This window comes from Mobula birostris, chromosome 3 (assembly GCF_030028105.1).
Source record: "Mobula birostris isolate sMobBir1 chromosome 3, sMobBir1.hap1, whole genome shotgun sequence".
Taxonomy (NCBI): Eukaryota; Metazoa; Chordata; class Chondrichthyes; order Myliobatiformes; family Myliobatidae; genus Mobula; species Mobula birostris.
This window is the reverse complement of record NC_092372.1, coordinates 53,032,867-53,058,806: the sequence shown is the minus strand read 5'-3', so window position 1 is coordinate 53,058,806 and position 25,940 is coordinate 53,032,867. Positions and strand designations below refer to the sequence as shown.

General features: G+C 38.4%; 1 protein-coding gene across 6 annotated transcripts in view; it reads left to right on the top strand.

Moving 5' to 3' along the window:
- The window catches only part of pcm1 (pericentriolar material 1), a 99,907-nt gene extending 78,651 nt beyond the window's left edge, over positions 1–21,256 (top strand). For 4 of the 6 annotated variants that reach the window (XM_072252634.1, XM_072252635.1, XM_072252632.1 and 1 more), the window contains 11 exons: positions 5,644–5,780; positions 8,098–8,232; positions 9,020–9,220; positions 9,899–9,958; positions 10,302–10,449; positions 11,502–11,659; positions 13,730–13,793; positions 13,940–14,172; positions 16,159–16,251; positions 18,390–18,507; positions 19,338–21,256. In XM_072252634.1, the coding sequence (XP_072108735.1) occupies positions 5,644–5,780; positions 8,098–8,232; positions 9,020–9,220; positions 9,899–9,958; positions 10,302–10,449; positions 11,502–11,659; positions 13,730–13,793; positions 13,940–14,172; positions 16,159–16,251; positions 18,390–18,507; positions 19,338–19,363 (1,373 nt within the window). In that variant the 3' untranslated portion in view covers positions 19,364–21,256. The remainder of the gene's footprint in view (positions 1–5,643; positions 5,781–8,097; positions 8,233–9,019; positions 9,221–9,898; positions 9,959–10,301; positions 10,450–11,501; positions 11,660–13,729; positions 13,794–13,939; positions 14,173–16,158; positions 16,252–18,389; positions 18,508–19,337) is intronic. The other 2 variants (XM_072252633.1, XM_072252631.1) reach the window with 2 other exon arrangements.
- The last annotated feature ends 4,684 nt before the right edge of the window (positions 21,257–25,940 follow it).

Genomic DNA, 25,940 nt, shown 5'->3' with positions numbered 1-25,940 from the left:
ATAAGATGGAGACCAAGAGTGAGTGACCCACACTTTTGGTGCTTGCTGAGTGAGGGTTGCAAAGGTTTGTTAATCACAAATGGTCTGTCTCAAAGTGGTGTGAACAAAAATAGGTGAGAGAAAGAAGTAAAAGTAACAACATGGGTAGCATTGAATATATTCCATTTAATGACATTTAGACAGAAATGTTGGGATGACACAGTGTCATAATCTAGAATATAATGCTGACTTTGGTGGCCTCTTGAATTATTGAAGTTTAATAATTCCCTTACATAAGTGCCTTCTTCATGCAGAACTCAACTTGAGGCAGTGTCTGTAAATCAAAAGTGGTATTGTTTGGTGCCAGTGTAGCTTTAAATTGTAAATGGCCTCTTGTTTCCAGCCATCTGTAAGTAATTTAGTTGTCCTGGCATCATTTCAGTCATATTCATGTCTTTGAAATAGGATTATAAACCTAGATTGGAATAATGGTCCTAGATATCAATTGTCTGAGTATATTGATAGAGCAGAATGGTATAAATCTTAGAAATGTGATATGTTCCATTGGAAAATATAAGTCATAAGATTGAGGGTCTTTTGTCACATGAGAATTTGGAGCAGGATATGATCCATTCTGACTAATTTGTTAAGGAACAATACCAGAAGCTAACTGAGGTGATTTTGAAGTTAGAAGAGTTCAGAATTCACTTGTTATCAAATTTGGGAAGGTATTTGCTTGCTGTATTGTTGACTTTGATTCAGACATTATTACAGGAAAGGCCTTCAAATAGGCCTTTGCTGCTACAAATGTGGAAAGTGTGTCCAGGTTCAGCTCCTGAAGGACCGTGTTGAGGCACTGGAGAGGCAACTGGATGACCTCAAGTTCATCCGGGAAACAGAGATTTTTTTGGACAGGACCTGCAGAGAGATTGTTACACCAAAGATACCGGAAGAGAGAAGGGGGGCGACGATGAGGAAGGGATGGATGCTTGGAGTACAGGAGACCCCGGGGGATGTGCCTCTTGAAAACAGATTCACCCCCTTGGAAGCTGTCGGGACAGAAGACAGTGCCAGTCTGAGAGGCGAACGTGTCTCCGAGTCAAAAATTGGTGCTGATACAAAGCCGAGGAGACAGAAGTTAGGCAGAGCCGTGGTAATAGGGGCTCTATAGTGAGAGGTTCAGATAGGGGTTTCTGAGGCAACAGGCAGGATTTAAGGATGGTGTGTTGCCTCCCTGGTGCCAGGATCCAGGACGTCACAGACCGATTGCAGGGCATCCTCAAGGGAGAAGGTGATCAGCTGGAGGTGGTGGTGCATGTCGGCACAAATGACGTCGGGCAGAAGAAGAGAGACATTTTGCAGCGAGACTTCAGAGAACTCGGAAGAAGGCTGAAAGACAGGATCTCCAGGGTGGTTATCTCCGGTTTGTTTCCAGTTCCTCGTGCTGGTGAGGGCAGCAACAGGGAAATAGGGGATGTGAATGTTTGCTGAGGAGCTGGTGCGGGAAGCAGGGATTTAGATTCTTGGACCACTGGGATCTGTTTTGGGGTAAGGATGAATTGTACAGAAGGGACAGGTTGCGCCTTAACAGATGGGGGACCAGTGTTCTGGCAGGCAGGTTTGCCACTGCTACACGGGTGTGTTTAAACTAAGTAGTGGGGGGGAGGGGACGAACTGGAAATATAAGAATGGAGTTAAAGGGAAAGAGAATAAGAAAAGTTAAGAAAGACAACAGAATTAAAGGGGCAGAAAGCTCGGGAATGGATCGGAGAGTATGGCCAAGTGCAATAGGAATCGATGTGAAAGGTGAGGGGGAGTAAAAGTATTACTTTAAAATGATTAAAAGTATTTTATATGAATGCACGGAGTATAAGAAATAAAGTGGATGAGCTTGAGGCTCAGTTGGAAATTGGCAAGTATGATGTTGTGGGAATAACAGAGACATGGCTGCAAGAGGACCAGGGCTGGGAAATGAATATTCAGGGATATACATCCTATCGAAAGGACAGACAGGTTGGCAGAGGGGGTGGGGTGGCTGTGTTGGTGAGGAATGAAATTCAGTCACCTGCGAGGGGGGACAGAGAATCAGGAGATGTAGAGTCAGTATGAATAGAACTGAGAAACCGTAAGGGCAAAAAGACCCTGATGGGAGTTATCTACAGGCCCCCAAACAGTAGCCTGGATATAGGGTGCAAGTTAAATCAAGAGTTAAAATTGGCATGTCGCAAAGGTAATTCTGCGGTTTTTATGGGGGATTTCAACATGCAGGTAGACTGGGAAAATCGGGTTGGTACTGGACTCCAAGAAAGGGAGTTTGTGGAATGCCTCAGAGATAGATTCTTAGAGCAGCTTGTATTAGAGCCTACCGGGGAGAAGGCAATTCTGGATTTAGTGTTGTGTAATGAGCCAGATTTGATAAGGGTACTTGGGGTAAAGGAGCCATTAGGAGGTAGTGACCATAATATGATAAGTTTTAATCTACAATTTGAGAGGGAGAAGGGAAGATCGGAAGTGTCAGTATTACAGTTGAACAAAGGGGACTGTGGACCCGTGAGGGAGGAGCTGGCCAAAGTTGACTGAAAAGATACCCTAGCAGGGACGACCGTGAAACAACAATGGCAGGTATTTCTGGGAATAATACAGAAGGTGCAGGATCAGTTCATTCCAAAGAGGAAGAAAGATTCTAAGGGGAGTAAGGGGCGACCGTGGATGACAAGGGAAGTCAAGGACAGTATAAAAATAAAAGAGGAAGTATAACATAGCAAGGTTGAGTGGAAGCCAGAGGATTGAGAGACTTTTAAAGAGCAACAAAAGATAACTAAAAAGGCAATACGGGGGGAAAAGATGAGGTACGAAGGTAAGCTAGCCAAGGATATAAAGGAGGATAATAAAAGCTTCTTTAGGTATGTGAAGAGGAAAAAATTAATTAAGACCAAAGTTGGGCCCTTGAAGACAGAAATGGGTGAAATTATTATGGGGAACAAGGAAATGGCAGACGAGCTGAACAGGTACTTTGGATCTGTCTTCACTAGGGAAGACACAAACAATCTCCCAGATGTAATAGTGACCAGAGAACCTAGGGTAACAGAGGAACTGTGGGAAATTCGCATCAGACAGAAAATGGTGTTGGGTAAACCGATGGGACTGGAGGCTGATAAATCCCCAGGGCCTGATGGTCTGCATCCCAGGGTACTTAAGGAGGTGGCTCTAGAAATCGTGGACGCATTGGTAATCATTTTCCAATGTTCTATAGATTCAGGATCAATTCCTGCAGATTGGAGGGTAGCTAATGTTATCCCACTTTTTAAGAAAGGAGGGAGAGAGAAACCAAGCAATTATAGAGCAGTTAGTCTGACATCACTGGTGGGGAAGATGCTGGAATCAATTATAAAAGATGAAATAGCGGCATATTTTGATAGCAGTAGCAGGATAGGTCTGAGTCAGCATTGATTTACGAAGGGGAAATCATGCTTGACTAATCTTCTGGAATTTTTTGAGAATGTAACTATGAAAATGGACACGGGAAAGCCAGTGGATGTAGTGTACCTGGACTTCCAGACAGCCTTTGATAAGGTCCCACATAGGAGGTTAGTGGGCAAAATTAGAGCAAATGATATTGGGGGTAAGGTACTGACATGGATAGAAAATTGGTTGGCAGACAGGAAACAAAGAGTAGGGATTAATGGGTCCTTTTCAGAATGGCAGGCAGTGACTAGTGCCTGCCATTCCCCGCAAGGCTTGGTGCTGGGACGCAGCTATTTACAATATACATTAACGATTTAGGTGAAGGGATTAAAAGTAACGTTAGCAAATTTGCAGATGACACAAAGCTGGGTGGCAGTGTGAAATGTGAGGAGGATGTTATGAGAATGCAGTGTGACTTGGACAGGTTGGGTGAGTGGGCAGATGCATGCCAGATACAGTTTAATGTGGATAAATGTGAGGTTATCCACTTTGGTGGCAAGAACCGGAAGGCAGATTACTATCTGAATGGTGTCAAGTTAGGAAAAGGGGAAGTACAATGAGATCTAGGTGTCCTTGTTCATCAGTCACTGAAAGTAAGCCTGCAGGTGCAGCAGGCAGTGAACAAAGCTATTGGCATGTTGGCCTTCATGTTGGGAGTTGAGTATAGGAGCAAAGAGGTCCTTCTGCAGTTGCACAGGGCCCTGGTGAGACCACGCTTGGAGTATTGTGTACAGTTTTGGTCTCCAAATTTGAGGAAGGACATTCTTGCTATTGAGGGAGTGCAGTGTAGGTTCACGAGGTTAATTCCGGGGATGGTGGGACTGTCATATGTTGAAAGATTGGAGCGACTGGGCTTGTATACACTGGAATTTAGAAGGATGAGAGGGGATCTGATTAAAACATATAAGATTATTAAGGGATTGGACACGCTAGAGGCAGGAAACATGTTCCCGATGTTGGGGGAGTCCAGAACCAGAGGCCACAGTTTAAGAATAAGGGGTAGACCATTTAGAACGGAGTTGAGGAAAAACTTTTTCACACAGAGGGTTGTGGTTCTGTGGAATGCTCTGCCTCAGAAGGCAGTGGAGGCCAATTCTCTGGATTCTTTCAAGAAGGAGTTAGATACAGCTCTTAAAGATAACGGAGTCAAGGGATATCGTGAGAAGGCAGGAAAACGGTACTGATTGTGGATGATCAGCCATGATCACAGTGAATGGCGGTGCTGGCTCAAAGGGCTGAATGGCCTACTCCTGCACCTATTGTCTATTGTCTTCCAAGAGCATAGGAAGGCTACACGCAAACAAATTTTTTAGGCTGTGTTAATTTGTTTCTGTTAGTGATACCACCAGGCTTTTCAATAGTTCCGTGGATTCTGCATTGGACAAGATCTATACTGAAGATCCAAATAAAACAAAATGTTTGTTTTCAGGGTGTTTTGATGGAAGAAATAAAAGTACCAGAATTTGATACCCTTACTGCTGAAAGCATACTGGTCATAATTGCTCTACAATTGGCAGCTTTGTGCAGGAGCCCAGAATTGGAAAATTGCAGAGTTCACTGGGTGCCCTTTGGCTGTGGAGCAGAAGGGTGAAGTAATTTGAATGTAAAGATATGGATTTTACAACTGAGGTGTGAATGAACTGGGAATCTGTGTAGACTAAGCACAACTATGATGATTTCTAAAGATTGCTTTTGTACTTCTTAAATGCACCATTGGATCTCAGAATCTGTTGGAGTAGTCATTTCAGAAGCAGTAGAGTTGACGCAGGGAGAGAAGGGTGCCATTATGGATCAAAAGCAGATGTGCTGGAAGAATTCAGCCAGTCAGGCAGTATCTGTGGGAAGAGAAAGTAGTCAATAGTTCACGTCATGACTTCCTCAAAACTTGTAATCAGCTGGATACCAAGATAACTAATGGTCTGGTTCATCCTATGTTATGTTGAGGAAATTCCGGTTCACCCGGTACTGGACATTAGAAAAGCCATATACCAATTTAATGACAAAGTATGGGGTTGAGTGCAGAAGTGGTGAGGTGTCAAGATTATATGCATAAAAATGGGATTGGGGTCACTTTCTGGATCAGTAAAAGCAGATTTTGTACAGGTGTAATTTGGAAATAATCTTTTCAATTGCTTTGAGTTCTTGGTAACTGCTTGTATGTGCAATATATCAAATTTTTATTTTCCTTTATGAATTCAGGTGGATATGTAGCTGGAAGTAGCTTTGTGATGGATCACAACACTGACACTACTGACATTAATTGCCCTCGCATAGACACTCAACAACTGGACAAGCAAATAAAGGCAATCATGACGGAAGTAATCCCATTTCTGAAGGTGCGATGCAAGTATTTCTGTCAACAGTGAAACATAATATTGTTCTCTTGGATTTTCCTGTACAGGATGAACCAAAAGGCACTGGGTGGCATTCTGTGCCAAATTCCAGTGTCTGTATGGCAGCTCCTGTAATTGTGCTTCACAGTATGTCTAGGAGCCTGATTAGAACTTAAGGATCAAGGCCAGATGGTTAACCTGTCAAGACAATCAGTCAGTCAGGTATATCAGATGAAATATGGTGACCACAGCAGACTGCCTAAAAATGAAGGCATTTGCATGCTTAATGGATGCTTAGTTATCACTATGAAGGTATTTTCCTAATACACTATTCTTGAGTTTGGAAGTATTAGATTTTGCCATCATTGAACAGCTCAGCATTCAATAGACAATAAATAGGTGCAGGAGTAGGCCATTTGGCCCTTTGAGCCAGCACCGCCATTCACTGTGATCATGGCTGATCATCCACAATCAGTATCCAGTTCCTGCCTTATCCCCATAACCTTTGATTCCGCTATCTTTAAGAGCTCTATCCATCTCTTTCTTGAAACCATCCAGAGACTTGGCCTCCACTGCCTTCTGGGGCAGAGCATTCCACATATCCACCACTCTCCAGGTGAAAAAGTTTTTCCTCAACTCTGTTCTAAATGGCCTATCCCTTATTCTTAAACTGTGGTCTCTGGTTCTGGACTCACCCATCAACGGGAACATGCTTCCTGCCTCCAGCGTGTCCAATCCCTTAATAATCTTACATGTTTCAATTAGATCCCCTCTCATCCTTCTAAATTCCAGTGTATACAAGCCCAGTCTCTCCAATCTTTCAACATATGACAGTCCCGCCATCCCGGGAATTAACCTTGTGAACCTGCGCTGCACTCCCTCAATAGCAAGAATGTCCTTCCTCAAATTTGGGGACCAAAACTGCACACGATACTCCTGCTGTACCTGCATGCTTGCTTTCAGTGACTGATGTACAAGAAAACCTAGATCTCGTTGTACTTCCCCTTTTCCTAACTTGACTCCATTTAGAAAATAATATGCCTTCCTGTTCTTGCCACCAAAGTGGATAACCTCACATTTATCCACATTAAACTGTATCTGCCATACATCTGCCCACTCACCCAGCCTGTCCAAGTCACTCTGCATTCTCATAACATCCTCCTCACATTTCACACGGCCACCCAGCTTTGTGTCATCTGCAAATTTGCTAACATTACTTTTAATCCCTTCATCTAAATCATTAATGTATATTGTAAACGGCTACGATCCCAGCACTGAACCCTGTGGTACCCCACTGGTCACAGCCCGCCATTCTGAAAGGGACCTGTTAATCGCTACTCTTTGTTTCCTGTTAGCCAGCTAATTTTCAATCCTATCAGTACTCTGCCCCCAATACCATGTGCCCTAATTTTGCCCACTAATCTCCTATGTGGGACTTCATCAAAGGCTTTCTGAAAGTCCAGGTACGCTACATCCACTGGCTCTCCCTTGTCCATTTTCATAGTTACATCCTCAAAAAATTCCAGAAGATTAGTCAAGCACGATTTCCTCTTTGTAAATCCATGATGACTCGGACCTATCCTGTTACTGCTATCCAAATGTGTCGTAATTTCATCTTTTATAATTGACTCCAGCATCTTTCCCACCGCTGACGTCAGTCTAGCTGGTCTATAATTCTCTGTTTTCTCTCTCCCTCCTTTCTTGAAAAGTGGGACAATATTAGCCACCCTCCAATCCATAGGAACTGATCCTGAATCTATAGAACATTGGAAAATGATTACCAATGCATCCACGATTTCTAGAGCCACCTCCTTAAGTACCCTGGGATGCAGACCACCAGGCCCTGGGGACTTATCAGCCTTAAGACCCAACAGTCTATCCAACACCACTTCCTGCCTAATATAAGCTGCAGTACAGGCAAATTGACATGCTTGCAATGTCTACTGTCTAAAGGGAGAAATTTCAATCACCACTCCTTGTGGGGAGAACATTTGTGAATTGCCATTCATTTTATTCTTTTTCCATCCATAGTACCTTAATGAAATCTGTGTTTTTCCTTTGAGTCAGTGTTCTTTAATCACTTGTGCTAACTTGTTCTGTTCAAATCATTAGAGTCCAGAAAAAATGTCAGCACTGTTCCCAGTTGTCAATTCTGTCCTGATGAATGTGATGTAGATCTGAGAATTATGCTCAAGCTCCAGGAACAGTGGGTTGGAAGGGAGGACAGTGAAAAACCAGATGGAACTAATCAAACTAAACAACACATCTAATTAGCAAAAAAATGAAAATTTGTTTTCTACTTCTGGTTGATTCTTTTCAGGAACATATGGATGATGTCTGCTCTCCACAGTTGCTCACAACTATTGGGCGCATGGTGTTAGAACTTACACAGCAGAATGATGAGAGCAAGGAATTTGTCAAGTTCTTTCATAAACAACTAGGTGCCATACTTCAGGTTTGTACTTAACTGAATTTTTATTTTTAGACATGCTAGTATGTTCATTAGGGTCATTCTGGTTGATGTACTAAACCCTTGCTGTAAACCAAAATGTGAGATGAGGAAGGGAGGATACATGGGCCAAACAGATATAGTGGTGCAAAAGGGACATGGCTAAAAGATAGATTGTACTCAGGAACTACTTAATAATCTTATTAGAGTGTCCTCAAACCTGGTGGTAGTTGTACTTGTTTGCAGGCTTCTGTATCTGTTGCCTGTTGGAAAAGGGGAGAAGGGAGAAAGTGAGTGGAACCTTAGATTATGCTGGTTGCTTTGCTAAGACAGGAGGGGAGGAGAGCCTAGTTTCTGTGATATGCTGAGCTGTGTCCTCACACTTTCTTGTGGTCACATGCTGAGAAGCTGTCATACTAAGCCATTAGACATCCAGACAAAATGTTTTCTTTGTTGCATCAATAAAAATCGATGAGGGTCAATGGGAAATACCAAATTTCCTTAGCCTCCCTTGGAAGCAGAGGCGTTGGTGAGCCTTATTGGCCATGGTGTTTATGTGGCTGGACCGTGACAGGCTGTTAGTGATGTTCACATCTAGGAACTTGAAACTGTCAACCCTCTCAACCTTAACACTATTGGTATGGACAGGAGAATGTGCACCACTCAGATTCCTGAAGTGGTGCAGCTCTTTTGTTGATACTGAGGGAAAGTTCAGTGAAATGTTTGAGCAGCTACATTAGCCCATTCTTGATCATCTCTTCTGTAATTGAGGCTTTGATTTTTGTCCTTGTAGGATTCTCTGGCAAAGTTTGCTGGTCGAAAGCTCAAAGAATGTGGGGAGGATTTGCTGGTAGAGATTTCAGAGATCCTGTTCAATGAGCTTGCATTCTTTAGGCTCATGCAAGACCTGGATAACAGCAGTGTTGCAGCAAAACAAAGGTGCAAAAGAAGACTAAAGGAAGTGGCATCTTTTAAACATCACTGTACAACAGAGGTGTGATAATATGTTAAATACTTAAGTATTCAAATATTATGATTTGCTAGTGTGAATTTTGTTGACCATTTGAAGTAGCTATAAGAAAATCACTGTTTGTGGATCAGTATAGTGGAACAGCAGCTAAAGCTGTTTCTTCACATCTCCAAGTACCTGGGTACAGTATATGTGGAGTTTGTACGTTCTCTGCATGCACATGTGGGTTTTTTTAATCTAATTTTCTGCCACATCCCAAAAAACGGGATACATTAATTACCTACTGTAGATTAACCCTTAATGTACATTAGAATCAACTGAGAGTTGATGAATATGTAAGTTAAAAAAACATGGCTGATGAATTGCTTTGCTGGCAGCTGGCATGGACCCAATGGGCTGAATAGCTGTCTCTGATGTCTTAATGAGTAAGTAAGAAATTCTGTGATTTACTTTTGAAAAACAGAACAGTAATTGTTGTAATAGCTCTGTATGATGTGCAAGCTCTGCAGTTTTTTCACTGCCATTGTGTTAAATTTTGTGGGTGTTCAAATCACATAAGTATATTTTGTTGCTGAAATGTTCTTCTAGCTATGTGAAGGGAAAGTTAGTAAACAAATTGTTTGTAAGTAACCAACTTGAATTGTTGTGTTTCATGTTAAAATTGTTCAATACAACCTTGTTCTGAAATTTCTTATTTAATAGGAGAAGACACATTCTAAAGACGATGAATCCTCTGTGGAAGAGCTTGAAGATGAAGATAAAGTAAGTCTGAGTGTATACAAAACAGTATGAGGTCTGGAGAGAATCTGCAGTTGCACTGTTCTTTTCTCATACATTTAAAAAAAAAAAAGATTCCAATTCCAATTTTCCAAGTGTTCCATTGAAATAATTATTTCATGTGAGGCTGTTGATCTTTCACAAATTGTTTTAAATACTACCTGATTTAAAATAGTACACCAGGTTGTTGGTTTATTTTGGAAGTTTGTAATTATCAGAATTTTTAAAAAAAGTTGTCTGAAACCATTATCTTCTAACTGATAGTTTCATGTCAGATAACTCACGTTCATATGCTCCCATCTTGTTATTATTTTCTCTCTACCTTTAGGACAAGGATGAAAGTGAGATAGCTATTACAGATGATCTCAAAGGAAATGAGTCTGTTGGAGCTGAGAAGTTAATGAAAGGTGGTTTATCTGACGGAGAGGAGGAGGATGCTGAAAGTGAAGCCATAACTGCTAAATGTGTTTCCATCAGTAAGAAATTTCATAGTTTGAATAATTTAAAAACTTTTGTTGTGAATTTCTTCATATGAGTAGTCTTAGGTGATATTCTGTCCATGTGCCTTAAAAGTTTGTGCCATGTATGTACAGATGTTCTAATAGTCTTTCTCTTATCCAATTGAAATTTGATCTATTAGAGATGAGAAATCTGAAATTGCTATGAGATGAAAGCAGGAGGTGACCTTAAGTTACAAATAAGATACAGAATTTGAAGTGAGACTCTGACCAATTTCCTGTTTTTTTTTAATGGCTCCCACAAACATCACTGAGGGTTAAGTATGTCAGACTTGCTTTACTTGTATCTTGAATGAATACAGGCATGAGTTTCCAAGCTTTCTGTCCAATGGTTCATTCAGTAGGCTTTGTCAGAAACCCATCAAAGATTGGTTGACATTTTTCTGTGTTCTGTCTTCCAGGGGGCAGAAGCCAGAATAAGAAGGTGGGCGGGATGGGAGGGAGCCAGGAAGGTGATAGCTAAAACCAGGTGAGGGGGAATATGGATAGGTGGGTGAAGAAATTCATTGTGAGAATGTCTTTTTCTTTATTCAGACACACTGAAGATAAAGAACTAATTTTACATCGGTTTCCTATGTAGGTGACCAGAATCACTAGTGCAAAGAGCAAACATTTACAATTATAGATATGGATCAGTTGATGAAAATAGTCTGAGAATGATAAATGAGATTGAGCTCACCTATGTGTATAATTCCATTTAATTTATATTTAAATGTCCCCAGATCTGAAAATCAAGCAAAAACTGGTGAAACTGTTATGAGAAGAGTTTTGTTTTAGTCGTAAATAAGCAGAAATAAAAAATTAGATTTTGGCCATTTGGGTTAGGTTGTGGAATGAAATTACACCCTTGAATAGAACCCAAAGAATTCTGAATCCAATTAGCCAAGTTTCAACACCTGTATGGTTCTCGCAATAGTTAACTAACTACAATGCAAATTTACAATTGTCAAACAATTTTTTTCATATTATAAAAGGCAAATAAAGATGAGCTCTTTTACTGTAACCATCAGGTTTATCAAAAGCTGAAACTCAAGCATTGACAAATTATGGCAGTGGTGAGGATGAGAATGAAGATGAGGAAATTGAGGACTTCGATGCTTGTAATATTGATGTGCAGACATCTCTTCAAGCTAATACTGAAATTGCAGATGAGATTGATCATGAGCAGGTAATGTTTGTTCTAATGAATATTGTTGTCTTTGATTTATGTAGTTTTGAGTTGATTTTAAAATGTCTTCTGAAGTCTGAGAACTGCTGAGATTTAATCATTTCCATTTAGGAGAATGTCTCGAGACATTTTCATTTAGCAGTTGATAATTTGAATTGAAATTAAAAACTATACGTTTCTATGTTTGTTCAGAATTACAATATATAATTATTTGGGTATAGGGGCAGCATTGTGACATTCAAGGTAAAAGCCTTTTTGCCTGTTAATATGAGCAATTAACCATAAAAATGTTAGTTAGCTTATTTGAAATCATGTTACTCTCAAATGATACTTCATTTTAATTTTAACTTACAACCTATTTGAAATATTGAGAACTGGGGCTCTCACCTTTCATTAAGTAATGCTTATTTATCTTGTGGATAAATTTGTGTGTTTATTAATGAGGGACTATCACAACAACTTTTCTAAGTTTGTATATATAATTTGGTCTCTAGCTGCAAAGGTCTCTTTTCCACATAAAAATATGGTATCTCTTTGCATTTTTTTTTTTAGATTTCCTTCCTGTTGAACGCTACTAGTGTTATGACTGCTCAAATTTTATTAGTTACCCAACAGTAAGCTTCTATCCCTTTATACGTCAGAACGTTATTTTCTGTCAATTGTTTTTTTTTTCTGAACTGAAGGTTTTTGTAATGATTGAAGCAGTCAATCGTAGTGTTTTATGTCATAGCAACCTGCTGCTTTCACACTGTTGCTATGATGGAACGTTTCTATTCAAAAGCCCATGTTTGCTATCATTGATTGCAAATCTTAAAACCAAATACAGTTGATTTTGGTTAATTGGGACACATCAGGACCAGTACCTTTTGGCCCAATTAAGCGACTGCCCCAATTAGCCGAAATATCATAGAAATAATTAAAAAGATGTTTTTTTTTAAAAAAAGTAAGCTACCATTTAACTGAGTAACAAATTATGTATTTAAATGAAATACAGAAAAAAATAGAACACTACCAAAACTACTACAGCACTATAAAACTGTATTAGTTCCTAACAGTCATCGACAGAGGGATTCATTCAGTGTACGCTGACGTGTTCTTTTGATTGATGGTAAATGAATAAAGTTAGTGCAGACACCTGATGGACTGCTTTCAAACAGTGCTTTCGATGACTGCATCCTCCAAATCTTCTTTTTCATTGTAAGGTTCAAGATGATTGTCAATGCCTTCAAATTGTTCATAGTTCCTAATTTGTTGAAGTTGTGAGATCGTTTCATTTTCACTCCTGGCCATCTCTGTCATCTCCAAGTCTGAATACTTGAAACACAGTGAACAAAATAGTTATGGATTATCTTGCTGTTTATTACTCACCAACTACCAAGTGACAAAAATCACTGCTTTTTGCAGTGACAAACTCACAAGTGATGCTACCTAAAATCTTCACTCTAAACATGGTGTTATGTCTTAATGGCCACATGATGTGAAGCTAGTTACAAAATATTTGGCAACAGTCAACTGCCCCATTTAAATGGCATTGTGTCCCAAATAAATGAAGGGAAGCCTGGCTATTATCTTGATTAGTTTTTGTTCTTTAAGAGTTGTCCAAAATAAAGCGACTGCTCCACTTAACTGATGGCCCAATTAACTGGAATTCACTGTATATATTAAAGTTGTCTTCACTGAAAATAAAAGTAATGTTAAAATAAATCACCAGTTAAGAAGAGAGAGAGAAAAAGTTGATTTGAGGGTGTTTTTTTTTAAAGATTCTGCAAGGAATTGACAGGATATAGGCTCATGAACCAATTTTTTCAGGCTTTAATATCTACAACTGAGCCATGGTCAGCCAATTAGAATTACAAAGAAGAAGAACGATTTTTCTGCACTGGTTTGTAAAATATCAAGGTTATTCTTTAACCCAAAAGGTTGTGGATGTCGTTGTGATAAATAAAATTTGACCAGCTATGACCTTATTGAACAGCAGAGCAGACTTGAGTGGTCATATAACTTGCTGCCACCTTAGATTCTAAGATTTTGTATAGTGCTTAATGCTAATCAGAACTCTTCTCTTTTTAGGATGTTCTTTCCAAACCTAGTCAAGATAATGCGGTTAATCAAATTGAGAACACAGTTACTGCAGGTAGAGTTTGACCTTCTGTGTTCTTTTATTGAAAGTAACCAACAGTGGAATTGACCATATTTATGTTTCTTTTATTATCAGATGCTTTTAAACAGGATTGTTGTACATATAATTGTAATCAACTGCTATTTTTAAAAAATTTGTAGCTGAAAATGAATGCAGCAAGACTGCAAATCTTGCTTTTGAGGCTTTAACATCATCAAATCAAGTATTATTTAATGAAGACACTGAGAATTTGAAGCTGCCCGTACCACTGTGCGACTGTGCTATTCCAGGAACACCAGTGCAGATGGAAATAGAAAATGACTTGCAAGGGACACCGGAAAGCTCATTGGCTGCCAGCCCTGACACAGAGTCTCCTGTGCTGGTTAACGATTACGTAAGCATGTAAAATATCTTCCTTCACATCTCTATCTTCCATAAGTATTCGGCTATGTTTAGAAAGCTAAGGATGTTACATCACCACCTATGCAAAACATAACGTCTCTGTTGTGGAAAGTCTCAACAGTTAGTGCTATTTGTTTTTCCCTAATTACTTTCAGCAGTTCTCTTAAAGTTTTAGTTCCATGTTACTAGCCTGCAAAGGATAAAGCAAGTAGGCGGAATACTTAACCATATTTTGTGGGTCATTTTGGAATTTAAGGTGTCAACACTGAGAGTATCCAACTTTCAGAAAGGGTTATGCCAAATATTTTTGTTCTGGAAAAGCATTCAGGAGAGCCATCAAACAATCCTTGTCTTGTTAGCCAGAAACAAATGCATTGGCATACTGGGGTATATTTTTCATTCAAGGTAGCGTCTGAGCTGTGTTGTATCGTAAACTTTGGTACTAGCACAAGGATAAAATCAAATTAAATGGGTCAATACAAAAGCAAAATGCTGCAGATACTATAAACCTGATTAAAATAAATGCAGAACATGTTTTGATGTACTTGGTATGTCATGAGAGAGGAGGGAGTATGAGAGAGAAAAAACGTGAACTGTGATGAAGTGGCTTTGGTATGACTGAAATTTTTAGTTCTTGCTTATTCACAAATAGCATTTAGGTTGGTATGCAGAAATGCTGAGCATCAACCAAAATCTGGGGGCTGCAAAGTTTGATGATCCTTGAGCTAGTAGAGTTTGGGGTACTTGTATTAGCTGGTTTGCATCTGTACTTGATGCATAGTATTGTGGGATGTGGGAAATCTGGAGATTTACCTGCAAAACCAGGACTTGATCTAGCCTGTTCTCACCTCTGCTCTTCCTACAGCCATGGGTGTAATTGTACTAGCCCAGGTACAGATGCTATTAAATGAGGATTCAGTACAGAATCTTGAGGCCCTGTTCCTATGCTGCCCTAATAGCCTTTTGACACCTGGGGCTTTCAAGGGACATAGAAAAAGTTTTAATGTCTTTAATAATCAGAAAGATTTATCAACTGTTCAATTATATTTAAATAAGTTTCAAAATTGTAAATGGATGAAAAACTTGAAAACATTCTAGAAATTAAAAACAATAAGTAAAATAAAGAATTATAAAACCATTAAACTAAATTTCATAATCCAGAGTGGAAACAATAGTGATGCAGTTTGGGGTCCAATGGTCCTTGCTATGGTGCTACTTCAATCTGTTTCAACGTAGATGGGCATACTCTAGACAAAGCAGTCCCGACTCTTTTGTGATAAAGTGAAATTCAAGAGCTGATGGTTTTACATTTGAAACAAAGATTATAATATAACTTGGTTCTAATTTTTACATGGCCTTTGTTGCCTGACAGTGTTCCAGCATTTTTAGGAAAACCTCTGATTACAAATTTTAGTTGTGGCTCATTGTTACCCTAATTACATAACCTGCTCGACAGTACTATGCATTAGGGTTAGAGTTTGCTTTACTATGCATATATACGTAGATTATATAATTTGGGGAACTTCATCAGTTTTGGCTCATTAGAATTTTAATGACCTAGAGTCTATTTTTCCCCTAAAATGTATGGCTCTACTACTTTTAAAAATTGCTTTTGATTTTGCTATTTCTCTCATTCTTTTAAAGTGAAAAGTATCTAAAAATTATGAAATATGAAGATGATTATAGATTCATTAAGAAAATCACCAGCTTTGAAATTCCAGGATATCTACACTTCAGTTCATTAATGTTTAGTTTCCTTTATAGAAGTAAAAATGGGATTTGTATTCCATGTAGTCAAAAATGGAGTGTTAATGCAAGATTGTCCCTCTTTTTTTAGTTTCCATTGCTAAAGTTAAATTGTAGATTTGAAACGAAGTTGTTCTATTCCAAAATCTACAAACTTCCTGCCCCATTCATTCGTGCTCAGAAGTTGTGACCAGCAAAATTAGAGAATTCATTTTTCTTTTATACTCAACAGGAGGCTGGATCAGGCAATTTGAGTCAAAAATCAGATGAAGATGATTTTGTTAAAGTAGAAAACTTGCCTTCAAGACTCACTGTGCTTTCTGAGGTAAATTTTGAAATGAGATTATATCATGTTTATGGCAGTAGAAATTGATTATTCAGTACTACAGGGCCTGACAGTTGTTTATGGCCAAAGCAAAGCGCTCTGCCCTGTCATTTTATTTCTTTCCTTTTGTTTTCATGCTCTTTAAACTTTTAAAAGGCATTTATGCAAGCAAAAGAACCTGAGATCAAGATTAACTTAGGATGCTAGACATGGGAAGCAGTAGCTCTAACAGCTGTTCCACTGTGCCACCATTTTTCCCCATTTTGGAGACCAAGGGGAGACCTTTTAAGTTTATAAAATTAGAGGGAGGCAGGATAGGTAGGCAGCCAGAATTTTCCCTCAAGGTAGAAATTTAGATATTAGAGAGCATAGCTTTTAGTAAGAAGAGATGTTCAGGGCAAGTTCTTTTATACAGAGTAGTGGGTTCCTGGAACGTGCTGCCACTGTAGTAGTGACAGCAGTTGTGATGGTGGTGTGTGTTCAAGAGGCTTTTAGATAGGCACATGAATATGCAGTAAATGGCAGAATATTGAATATATGTAGATAGAAGGGATTACAATGCTTTAAAAGTATTCAGCCAACACAACTATTCACATTTTACTGTCTCATTTTCTAAATTTAAAATATATTGAAGTAGGATTTTTGAGCTAATCCACAAAACATTGTGCATCATGTCAAATCAAAAGAAAAATTCCAAAACCTGTCAACTTACTAAAAATTTAAAACCAAAATAATGAGGCTGAAAAATTATCCCCTTTGTATTTACTACGCTAACTTTCCTTAGTAGCAATATATTACCCTACCAGCTCTCACAATTTGTTGATGTAGAAATTTGGAAGATCACCTGTTTTCAATGAATTCATAAGGATAAGTATCTCCTCTCTCTAAGGTCCAACAGTATGATAAATTTTCAACAGACAAAACCAAAATGAAGACAAAAGAGCAGTCAAAATCCCTGATTGTAATATTCATTTGTGTGAACAAGGGGTTTGGGGCTGAATACTTTCACAAGGCACTGTTGTTTAATTTAGCATCATGCTTGGCACAGACATTTTGGGTTGAAGATCCTAGTCCTGTGCTGTACTATTCTAATTGCCACAACTACACCATAGCTGAATCCACATTCTAACAATTCTGAGAAAAGGAAGTTTATTTGAATTTCCTTTGATATTTTTTGGCCGATGTGGTTCTACCTCTTATCTCTTACACAAAAGGAAATACAATATCTATCCCAATAACCACTTGTGTAATAATAAACTACCATCAGGTTACTTCATGTCTTCTCCAGAGAAAGGATCATCCCGTTTAATCCAAAAGATTTATTGGAAAAGATTTAATTTTTTTGTATGAGTTGCATTGATAATATGGAGAAAACAGTATCCTAAGATTCCTTACTGTTATCATTACTGCTTTTCACTGCTTGCTGTTTTCATTGTCCTATTAGCTATGATTCTGCTATTGTTTGTGTATCTGTTTGCCCTTATATGTGCATTTCATTTGGATGGAATAAATTGTTTGCTAAATGGAGTTGCTACTGGTGTTATTGCTTCACGGGTTCAGCATCTCATGTTACATCCTGATCTCTGTGCTTTTGTATTGAACTTGCACGTTCCTTCTGCATGTTTCCTAAGGGTATTCAGGTTTCCCCCACATTCAGAAGATATGTGCTTTGGTAGGTTAATTGATCAATATAAATTGCCTCTAGAGTGTGTGTGTCTGGTAGAGACTAGGAGAATTGACAGAATGTGGGGAGAAAATGGAATTGGTGCTCAAAGGTTGGATCAGATTTGTTGGGCAGGAGACCGGTTTTGATGCTCTATAACTCTAACACTATTTATATTATCTTGAAAGCTAATATATTTGATTTGTAAACCAAAGGGATTTTTACAGATGCTGAAAAGTTTGAGCAACATATGCTGGAGGAATTCAGCAAGTCAAGCAACTTCTATGGAGAGGAATAAGCAGTTAACGCTTCAGACTGAGATGTTCTATCAGCATTCATATTTGGTTTATATTTAATCAGTCCTGAAGTTACAATTTTTCTCACAGTATGTTATTTAGAAATTGTACATTTGGTTAAGAAGAAGTCATGAATTTAGAATAATTTCTTCCATTTTTTTTAATGATATCTTACACAGGACGATTTGAGGAAGAGAATTTCTGAAGAGGAACAGAGTAACAATTTAACCAGTATGCTGCTGGATACAGATGGAGCACAAGAACTTGCTGGCAGCTCGGAAACTCTAAAAGAACCAGGTTTGGGAGAAATTACAACTGACTTGCAGTTGTTTGATATCTTCCTTATTTAATCATTCAGTACTATTCTAGATAGTATCGTCTGTTTGATATACAAATGTGAAGTTGTACATATTGTAGGAACCTGCAATTACAGAATTATTTTGAGGGCAGAATATGCAATATTTGGAATAAAAGGAAGTGGGTTTAATTCTTGGTGACAATAGTTCTTAAAGCAGTTAATTTTTTTTAAACAAACTTATTTTCCTTCCCTATAATTCTAAAAACTAATTATACATTTACACTTTTAAAAAAGATGTTTTCAGTTTTTAATCTTGCTGTTTTGGAAGATTTGCACACTCAGTACGTTCCTCTAAAAACTCGGAAATTAAGATCAAATTCTAGAGGTGTGGTATATTGGGAAGAGAATCTTGGTCCTTTTTGTTTAAAAATTTAAAAGTCTTTATGACACAAGATATAAATAAAGTTAACTTTTTAACTTGTAAAGTATAAATTTCTAGCCTCAATGGTATCTTTTTGTTTGCCTTCCTTTGCTTTAGTACAGCTCTAATTTTGTCATGTATTGTGAAAAATATACCATGGATTGGCTCACTGTGTTACACTGAGGTTTTCATTGGGAATTAATCTGGAGCTGATAGGACCCATAATATTTCAGGATAGTCTTTCAGCTTTGTTTTTATATCACTTTAACCGGAGGGGTCTAACAGTAGGGGTGAGAATAATTTTTGCTACTAAATTCAGTAATTAAATGTTGTGTATTTAGCCCAATATTTATTCATGTTGATGATTATACAGTGGCATTGATGTTGATTTTTCCCCCTTTGTTACAGAAAACAGTGGAGCCCGAAGTGCATGAATGGCAACGTATTGATATTCATCACTCTCATTTTTGTTTGGAATTAGTTAATAATTTTATTCCTCTTAATTGATAAAATAGTTATTTTTTCGAGTAGACTTTCAGTAGAATTGTTGTCTATTCTACATTGCTCATCTGACCAGCATTTCTTGGTCCACATTTAGTATTGTGGCAATACATCATAGTAACTTAATATTTCTATCTCTGAATTGGCTATAGTCTGATTTTTTTAAAATTACACATGTAGTTCTGTTTTATATTGAAATATATTCTCTTTTATAATGAGAGACTCTGATTCTAATACTGCTATATTTTGCCACTAATAAGTACATCACTATCTTCTGAGACTTATCATTGACTTACCTACACTAATTTGACCTTTATCAACCATTGCCATTTAAGATGAAGCCTAATTGTGCTTGTCCAAGGTGTAGCAATTTTTTGTGACTCTGTACCATATATACAAGCTGTTTGTAACAACCCTTTGCTATCTTCAGACTTGAGATCCACCTCCAATATTTTTGCTTTGATTGGTCAAAATGCTGAATAGTGTTTTGACATTGAAAATAGTATTTTAAATTTACTGGATTCATCTGTTGTAGCTAAACTCCTTTAGACTAATACTCATTATATATACAATTTTTAACCTGTAAATTTGGTACATGTCATTGGAAAGTAGATTATATAGGTTGCTTGTGACGACTCGATTGCAAAATAGAAATCCCTAGAACTTGCAGATGTTGTAGGTAAAAATTACTTTAATTGATCTCATATAGAATTACTGATTTTTGGCTTTCATATTCTACGATAGAAATAAATTACGTACAGTACAGACACCAAAATTGATATTAAATGGAACTTAGAAATTTGACTCCCCATTCTTGTATTGGCATTTGCTTGAGATTCTCACTTAAGTCAGCAGACCCTTATGCAGGTCCCCTAAGCAGGTGAGATTCATTTATAGCCACTCAAATACATTTATGCTTGTCCAGCACATTAATACCAAAGGCTGTTTGTCCAAAACCAGATTTTAGTTCTATATTTGGCATCATTGGAAAGCTAATTCCAAATGGTAAGCAGTATTTCAAACAATTTTAAACAAATTTGTATTATTTTTCATTGAAAGTCACATGTAAACAAATTTCTTTATATTTCCATATATTATAATGACTAATAACTAACAAAAATGCATTTTATATGTTTGCAGTGTTGATAAATGCTTTCTCAGTTGTCATTAAAGAGGCTTATGCTTTGATGACATGCACCCTTTTAAGATGTATTTATCTGAGATTGTAATAAAATATGAATTAATTTTAGTTTGGAGCACTGTTCATAACCTTGCCAAGTCTTGCGCAATGTATCTTGAATGTATTTTAAATGGAACTGTTCTCTTTGGTACACTGTTTAAAAAAAAATGTTGAAAATAATTGCAGTTTCCTAGAAATTCCATTCATAATCATCCTTCCATCCTTGAATTTTTCTAAAAAAATGTTTGCTATAATGAAAATGGCAAACAAAATTTTAGAGTCTAGAGCATGCTAAACTACACTAGTTGGAGTAGATTTCCTTTTATTTCTGGGGACTTTTGAGCGTGATCAGGAATGACTTGCAGTAAAAGAATTTACATGAAATGGGATTTTAAAAATTGTTTCTGACACTATTCATTTAGAATAGACATACTATTTCTGCTAGTGGCAGCACAAAACATTTTTGTAGAATTACATATGCTCAGCCCTATTTCAGCACATTGCATTTTTGTGTCTTAAATGTTTTGCATTTAATTTTAATTTAATTGGTTTGACAGGCATGTTGCTGTGTTGTGTAGTTGATTCTTAATTGGCATTTTAATGTACAATTTTAAAATGTTTACTATGCAATTTCAAAATAAAATCAAATTTCATTTGTGCCAGTTCAGTGAGATTCAGTACTGTAAGATTATACAAATGTACAGTGCTTCTGAAGATGGAAGTGTTGCATCCAGGCTCGTATAATTCCTGTCAAATAGTGGCCTCTTTATTAACTAAACCTGCTTGTTTATGCAAATTTCTAATCAGCCAATTCTGGGGCAGCAATTCAGTGCATAAAAGCAGAGATATAGTCAAGTGGATAAGTTATTGTTCAGACCATAGAGAATGGGGAAGGAATGTGATCCAAGTGACTGACTGTGGAGTGGTTGTTGGTGCTAGACAGGGAAGTTTGAGTATCTCAGAAACTAATCTCCTGGGATTTTCTTATAACAGTATCTACAGTTTACAGAGAATAGTGCAATAAACAAAGCAAACAGTTTGTGAGTAGCTGTTCTGTTGGATAAAAAAACACCTTGTTAATGAGAGAGGTCAGAGGAGAATGGCCAGGTGGGTTCAAGCTGACAGGAAGGCGACAGTATCTCAAATAACCACACATTGCAAAAGTGGTGTGCAGAAGAACAGCTGAATGCACAATACGTTAAACCTTGAAGTGGATGGGCTACAGCAGTAGAAGACCATAAATGTACTCAGTGGCCACTTTATTAGATACAAGGTACCTAATAAAGTGGCCACTGAGTGTAGTGTAAATATGAATGTTGAGTTATGATGTGGGGGAATGACTATGATTGAATCTATGTTCTATAGCGTCATATAGCATAGAAACAGACCCTTTGACTTAACTGGTCAATGCTGACCACAGTATCCTCCCTCCTGGATTTAGTTGCCTGTGTTCACCCAGAAGGTACCTATCCAAATGCCTCAGATGTTGCTCTTTAATGCACACCACAACCATTCCTTTGGCAGCTCATTACAGTTACTCACTTCAGGTCTTTAAATCTCTGTCTTGCTTCTGTGCCCTGTAAGTCAGGCTTGTGCACTTTGGTAGAAGGACTCAAGATGTAGACTATTTAAAAGGTGCAAAAGGACTTGGAAAGCTTGGTGCACAATTCCCTTAGGCTAGCTTGCAGGTTGAGTCAGTAATAAGGCAGGCAAATGCAATGTTAGGATTCATTGCAAGAAAACTAGAATATAAAAGCAGTGATGAAATGCTGAAGCTTTGAGGCATTCGTCGACCACATTTGGCGTATTATTGTTTTGGGCCCCATAGGATGTGCTGGTATTGGAAAGGATGCAGAAGAGTTTTAAGGGAATAAAAGGATTAATGCACAAGGGCTATTTGATTACTCTTTGGCCTATACTAACTAGAGTAAAGAAAAAATGGCTGGGGTGGAGGGATCTTGTTGAAACTTAGCATCTATTGAAAAGCCTAGATGTAGTGGACTGGAGAGGACATTTCCAATAATATGAGTCTAGGGCCAGAGGGCACAAGTTCAAAAGGGGGTCTTTTTAGAACAGATAAGGAATAATTTTCTTTAGCCAGAGGGTGGTGAATCTGTGAAATTCATTGCCACCTTTGGCTGTAGAGGCCACGTCACTGAGTATATTTAAAGCAAAGTTTGATAGTTTCTTGCTTAGTAAAGTAACCATAGGTAGTGGTTCTACACCAAGGAATAAAGATCCAGTGTAGCAAATCTCTTTTCATTCAGGTCCTCTAGTCCAAGCAGCAACCTCTTGTCTTTTACCCTCCAGTTTGATAACATATTTCCTGTAAAAAGGTGACCAGAAAACACTGCGCAGTACCTTAAGCGTAGCCTCACCAATGTCTTATGTAACTGCAACATAATGTCCCAATTTGTACTAATTCGTACTCAATACTAACTGAAGGCCAGCATGCTAACTTCCTTCACTACCCTGTCCACTCATGTGGCTACTTCTAACAAATTGTGCACATGTATTCCTGAGCCTGTTCTGCAGCACTCATTCACAGTACAAGTCTGAACTTGGTTAGAAAATCCAAAATGTATCACCTCACTGAAGTTGAAGTCTATTTGCTATTCCTCAACCCATCTCCCTATCTGATCTCTTTGTAATTCAGTTTAACCTGCTTCACTATCAACAAGACATCTTCATTTAGTATCATCAACCTAGTCATGCAGTGTAATTCACATAATGAATAACAAAAGGTCCCAACACCACTCCATGGCTGATAAGGGAAGTCAAAGCTGTTGTAAAAGCAAAAGAAAGTAAATACAACAAAGCAAGAAACAGTGGGAAGATAGAGGATTGGGATATTTTTAAAAACCTACCGAGAACAAAGAAGCTAGCTTACTTTCAAAGTGGATAGTAAAAGTTCTTTTCAAGTTAAAAATAAAAGAAATGAGAGTGGATATAGGACCACTAGAAAATGAGGCAGGAGAAATAATACAGGGGACAAGGAGATAACTGATGAACTAGGTGAATATTTTGCATCAGTCTTCACTGTGGAAGATACTCGCAGGATGCCTGATGTTGTAGTGTGTGAAGGAAAAGAAGTGGGTGCAGTTACTATTACGAGAGAAGATGCTCAAAAAGCTGAAAGAACTAAAGGTACACAAGTCACCCAGGCCAGATGAACTGCACCCTAGGGTTCTGAAAGGGGTAGCGTTAGAGCTTGTGGTGGCATTAAAAATTATTTTTCTAAAAAATCATTGGACTCTGGCATGGTGCCAGAGGACTGGAAAATTGCAAATGTCCCTCCACTCTTTAAGAAAGGAAGATGGCAGTAGAAAGGAAATTATAGACTAGTTAGCCTGGCCTCAGTTGTTGGGAAGATGTTAGAGTCAATTGTTAAGGATAAGGTGATGGAGTACTTGGTGACACAAGACAAGATACTACAAAGTCAGCATGCATTCCTTCAAGGAAAATCCTGTCTGATGAACCTGCTGAAATTCTTTGAGGACATTACAGGTAGGAGAGATGAAGGGGATGCAGTGGGTGTTGTATATTTAGACTTTGAAGCCTTTGGTAAGGTGCCACACATGAGGCTGCTTACCAAGTTAAGAGCCCATGGTACTACAGGAAAGTTACTAACATGGTTAGAACATTGGCCGATTAGTAAGAGACAGCGAGTGGAAATAAAATGATCCTTGTCTGGTTGGCTGCGAGTGACTTAGTGGTGTTCCGCAGGGGTCAGTGTTGGGACCACTTTGTTTTATGCTGTATATAAGTGATTTAGATGATGGAATAGATGGCTTTGTTGCCAAGTTTGCAGATGATACAAAGATTGGTGGAGGGGTAGGTAGTGTTGAGGAAGCAGGTAGGATGCAGAAAGATAGATTAGGAGAATGGGCAAGAAAACAGCAAATGAAATAGAATGTTGGAAAATGCATGATCATGCGCTGTGGTAGTAGAAATAAATGTGTGGACTATTTTCTAAACAGGAAGAAAATCTAAAAATTTGAGATGCCAAGGGACTTGGGAGTCCTTGTGCAGAACACCCTGAAGGTTAACTTGCAGGTTGAGTCAGTGGTGAGGAAGGCAAATCCTATGTTAGCATTCATTTCAAGAGGCCTAGAATGCAAGAGCAAGGATGTGATGCTGAAGCTTTATAAGGCACTGGTGAGGCCTCACCTTGAGTATTGTGAACAGTTTTAGGCCCCTCATCTTAGAAAAGGTGTGTTGGCATTGGAGAGGGTCCAGAGGAGGTTCACAAGGATGATTCCAAAAATGAAAGGGATTGCAGGAACATTTGATGGCTCTGGGTGTGTACTCACTGGAACTCAGAAGGATGAAGGGGGATCTCATTGAAACCTTTTGAATGTTGAAAGGCCTGGACAGAGTGGTTGTGGAAACGATGTTTCCTGTGGTGGCAGAGTATAGGATAAGAGGGCACAGCCTCAGGATAGAGGGGCACCCTTTCAAAACATGCAGAGAAATTTCTTTAGTCAGAGGGTGGTGAATTTGTTGCCACATACAGCTGTGGAGGCCAGGTCATTGGGTGTATTTAAGGCAGAGATTGATAGGTTCTTGAATGGACGTGGCCCCAGCTGTTGGTGGGGGTGGCAGAGAGAAGGCTGGGAACTGGGGTTGAGAAAAAAAAATCAGCCATGAGTGGGGGAGCAGAATTGATGGGCCAGATGGCCTAATTCATCTCCTATGTCATATGGACCCCTGCACCACCCCATTTGTACCAGGCAGGTAGTCTTAAGAATCAACCTCTCATCATCCTCTGCTTCCTAACATGCTAGTTCTAAATTTATTCAAGTAGCTGTCCCTGAAATTCTTGGACCCGAATCTTCCAGCTCAGCTTGTCATGCAGAACCTTTTCAAAGGCCCTACGAAACTCAATAAATAGTACTGATTAGAAATTTTGTATAGATTGCAACAGAATTAACATTGAGCTCCTACCAGGAGGAAACCTTGGCATGGCAAAATTTAACAATTTTTCAGGAAATCCATAAAATTAACCTATCTGAAGTAGATAACCCTTCAGCTCAGAGTGTACCAAGGAAGAAAGTTAAAGTAGATATTTATTTTTTGATTCACTGACTTCTTGATTATAGCATCATTTTAGCAATTCAGAGGAAGTATTCCTTCAGAGTATAATCTGACATTTCAAGTTCTACAGCTTCAGGTTTTTCACTATTACAAGTGGCTTCATAGCACTGAAGTCCAGCATTTAGGCAAACCAGCTTTACAGTATAGTTTTACTTTTGAAATTCCCCTCCCCCCTCTAAGAGCCAACTAGTCAAAATAAATACACATTACAAATGAAATTTAAATGCTACTAT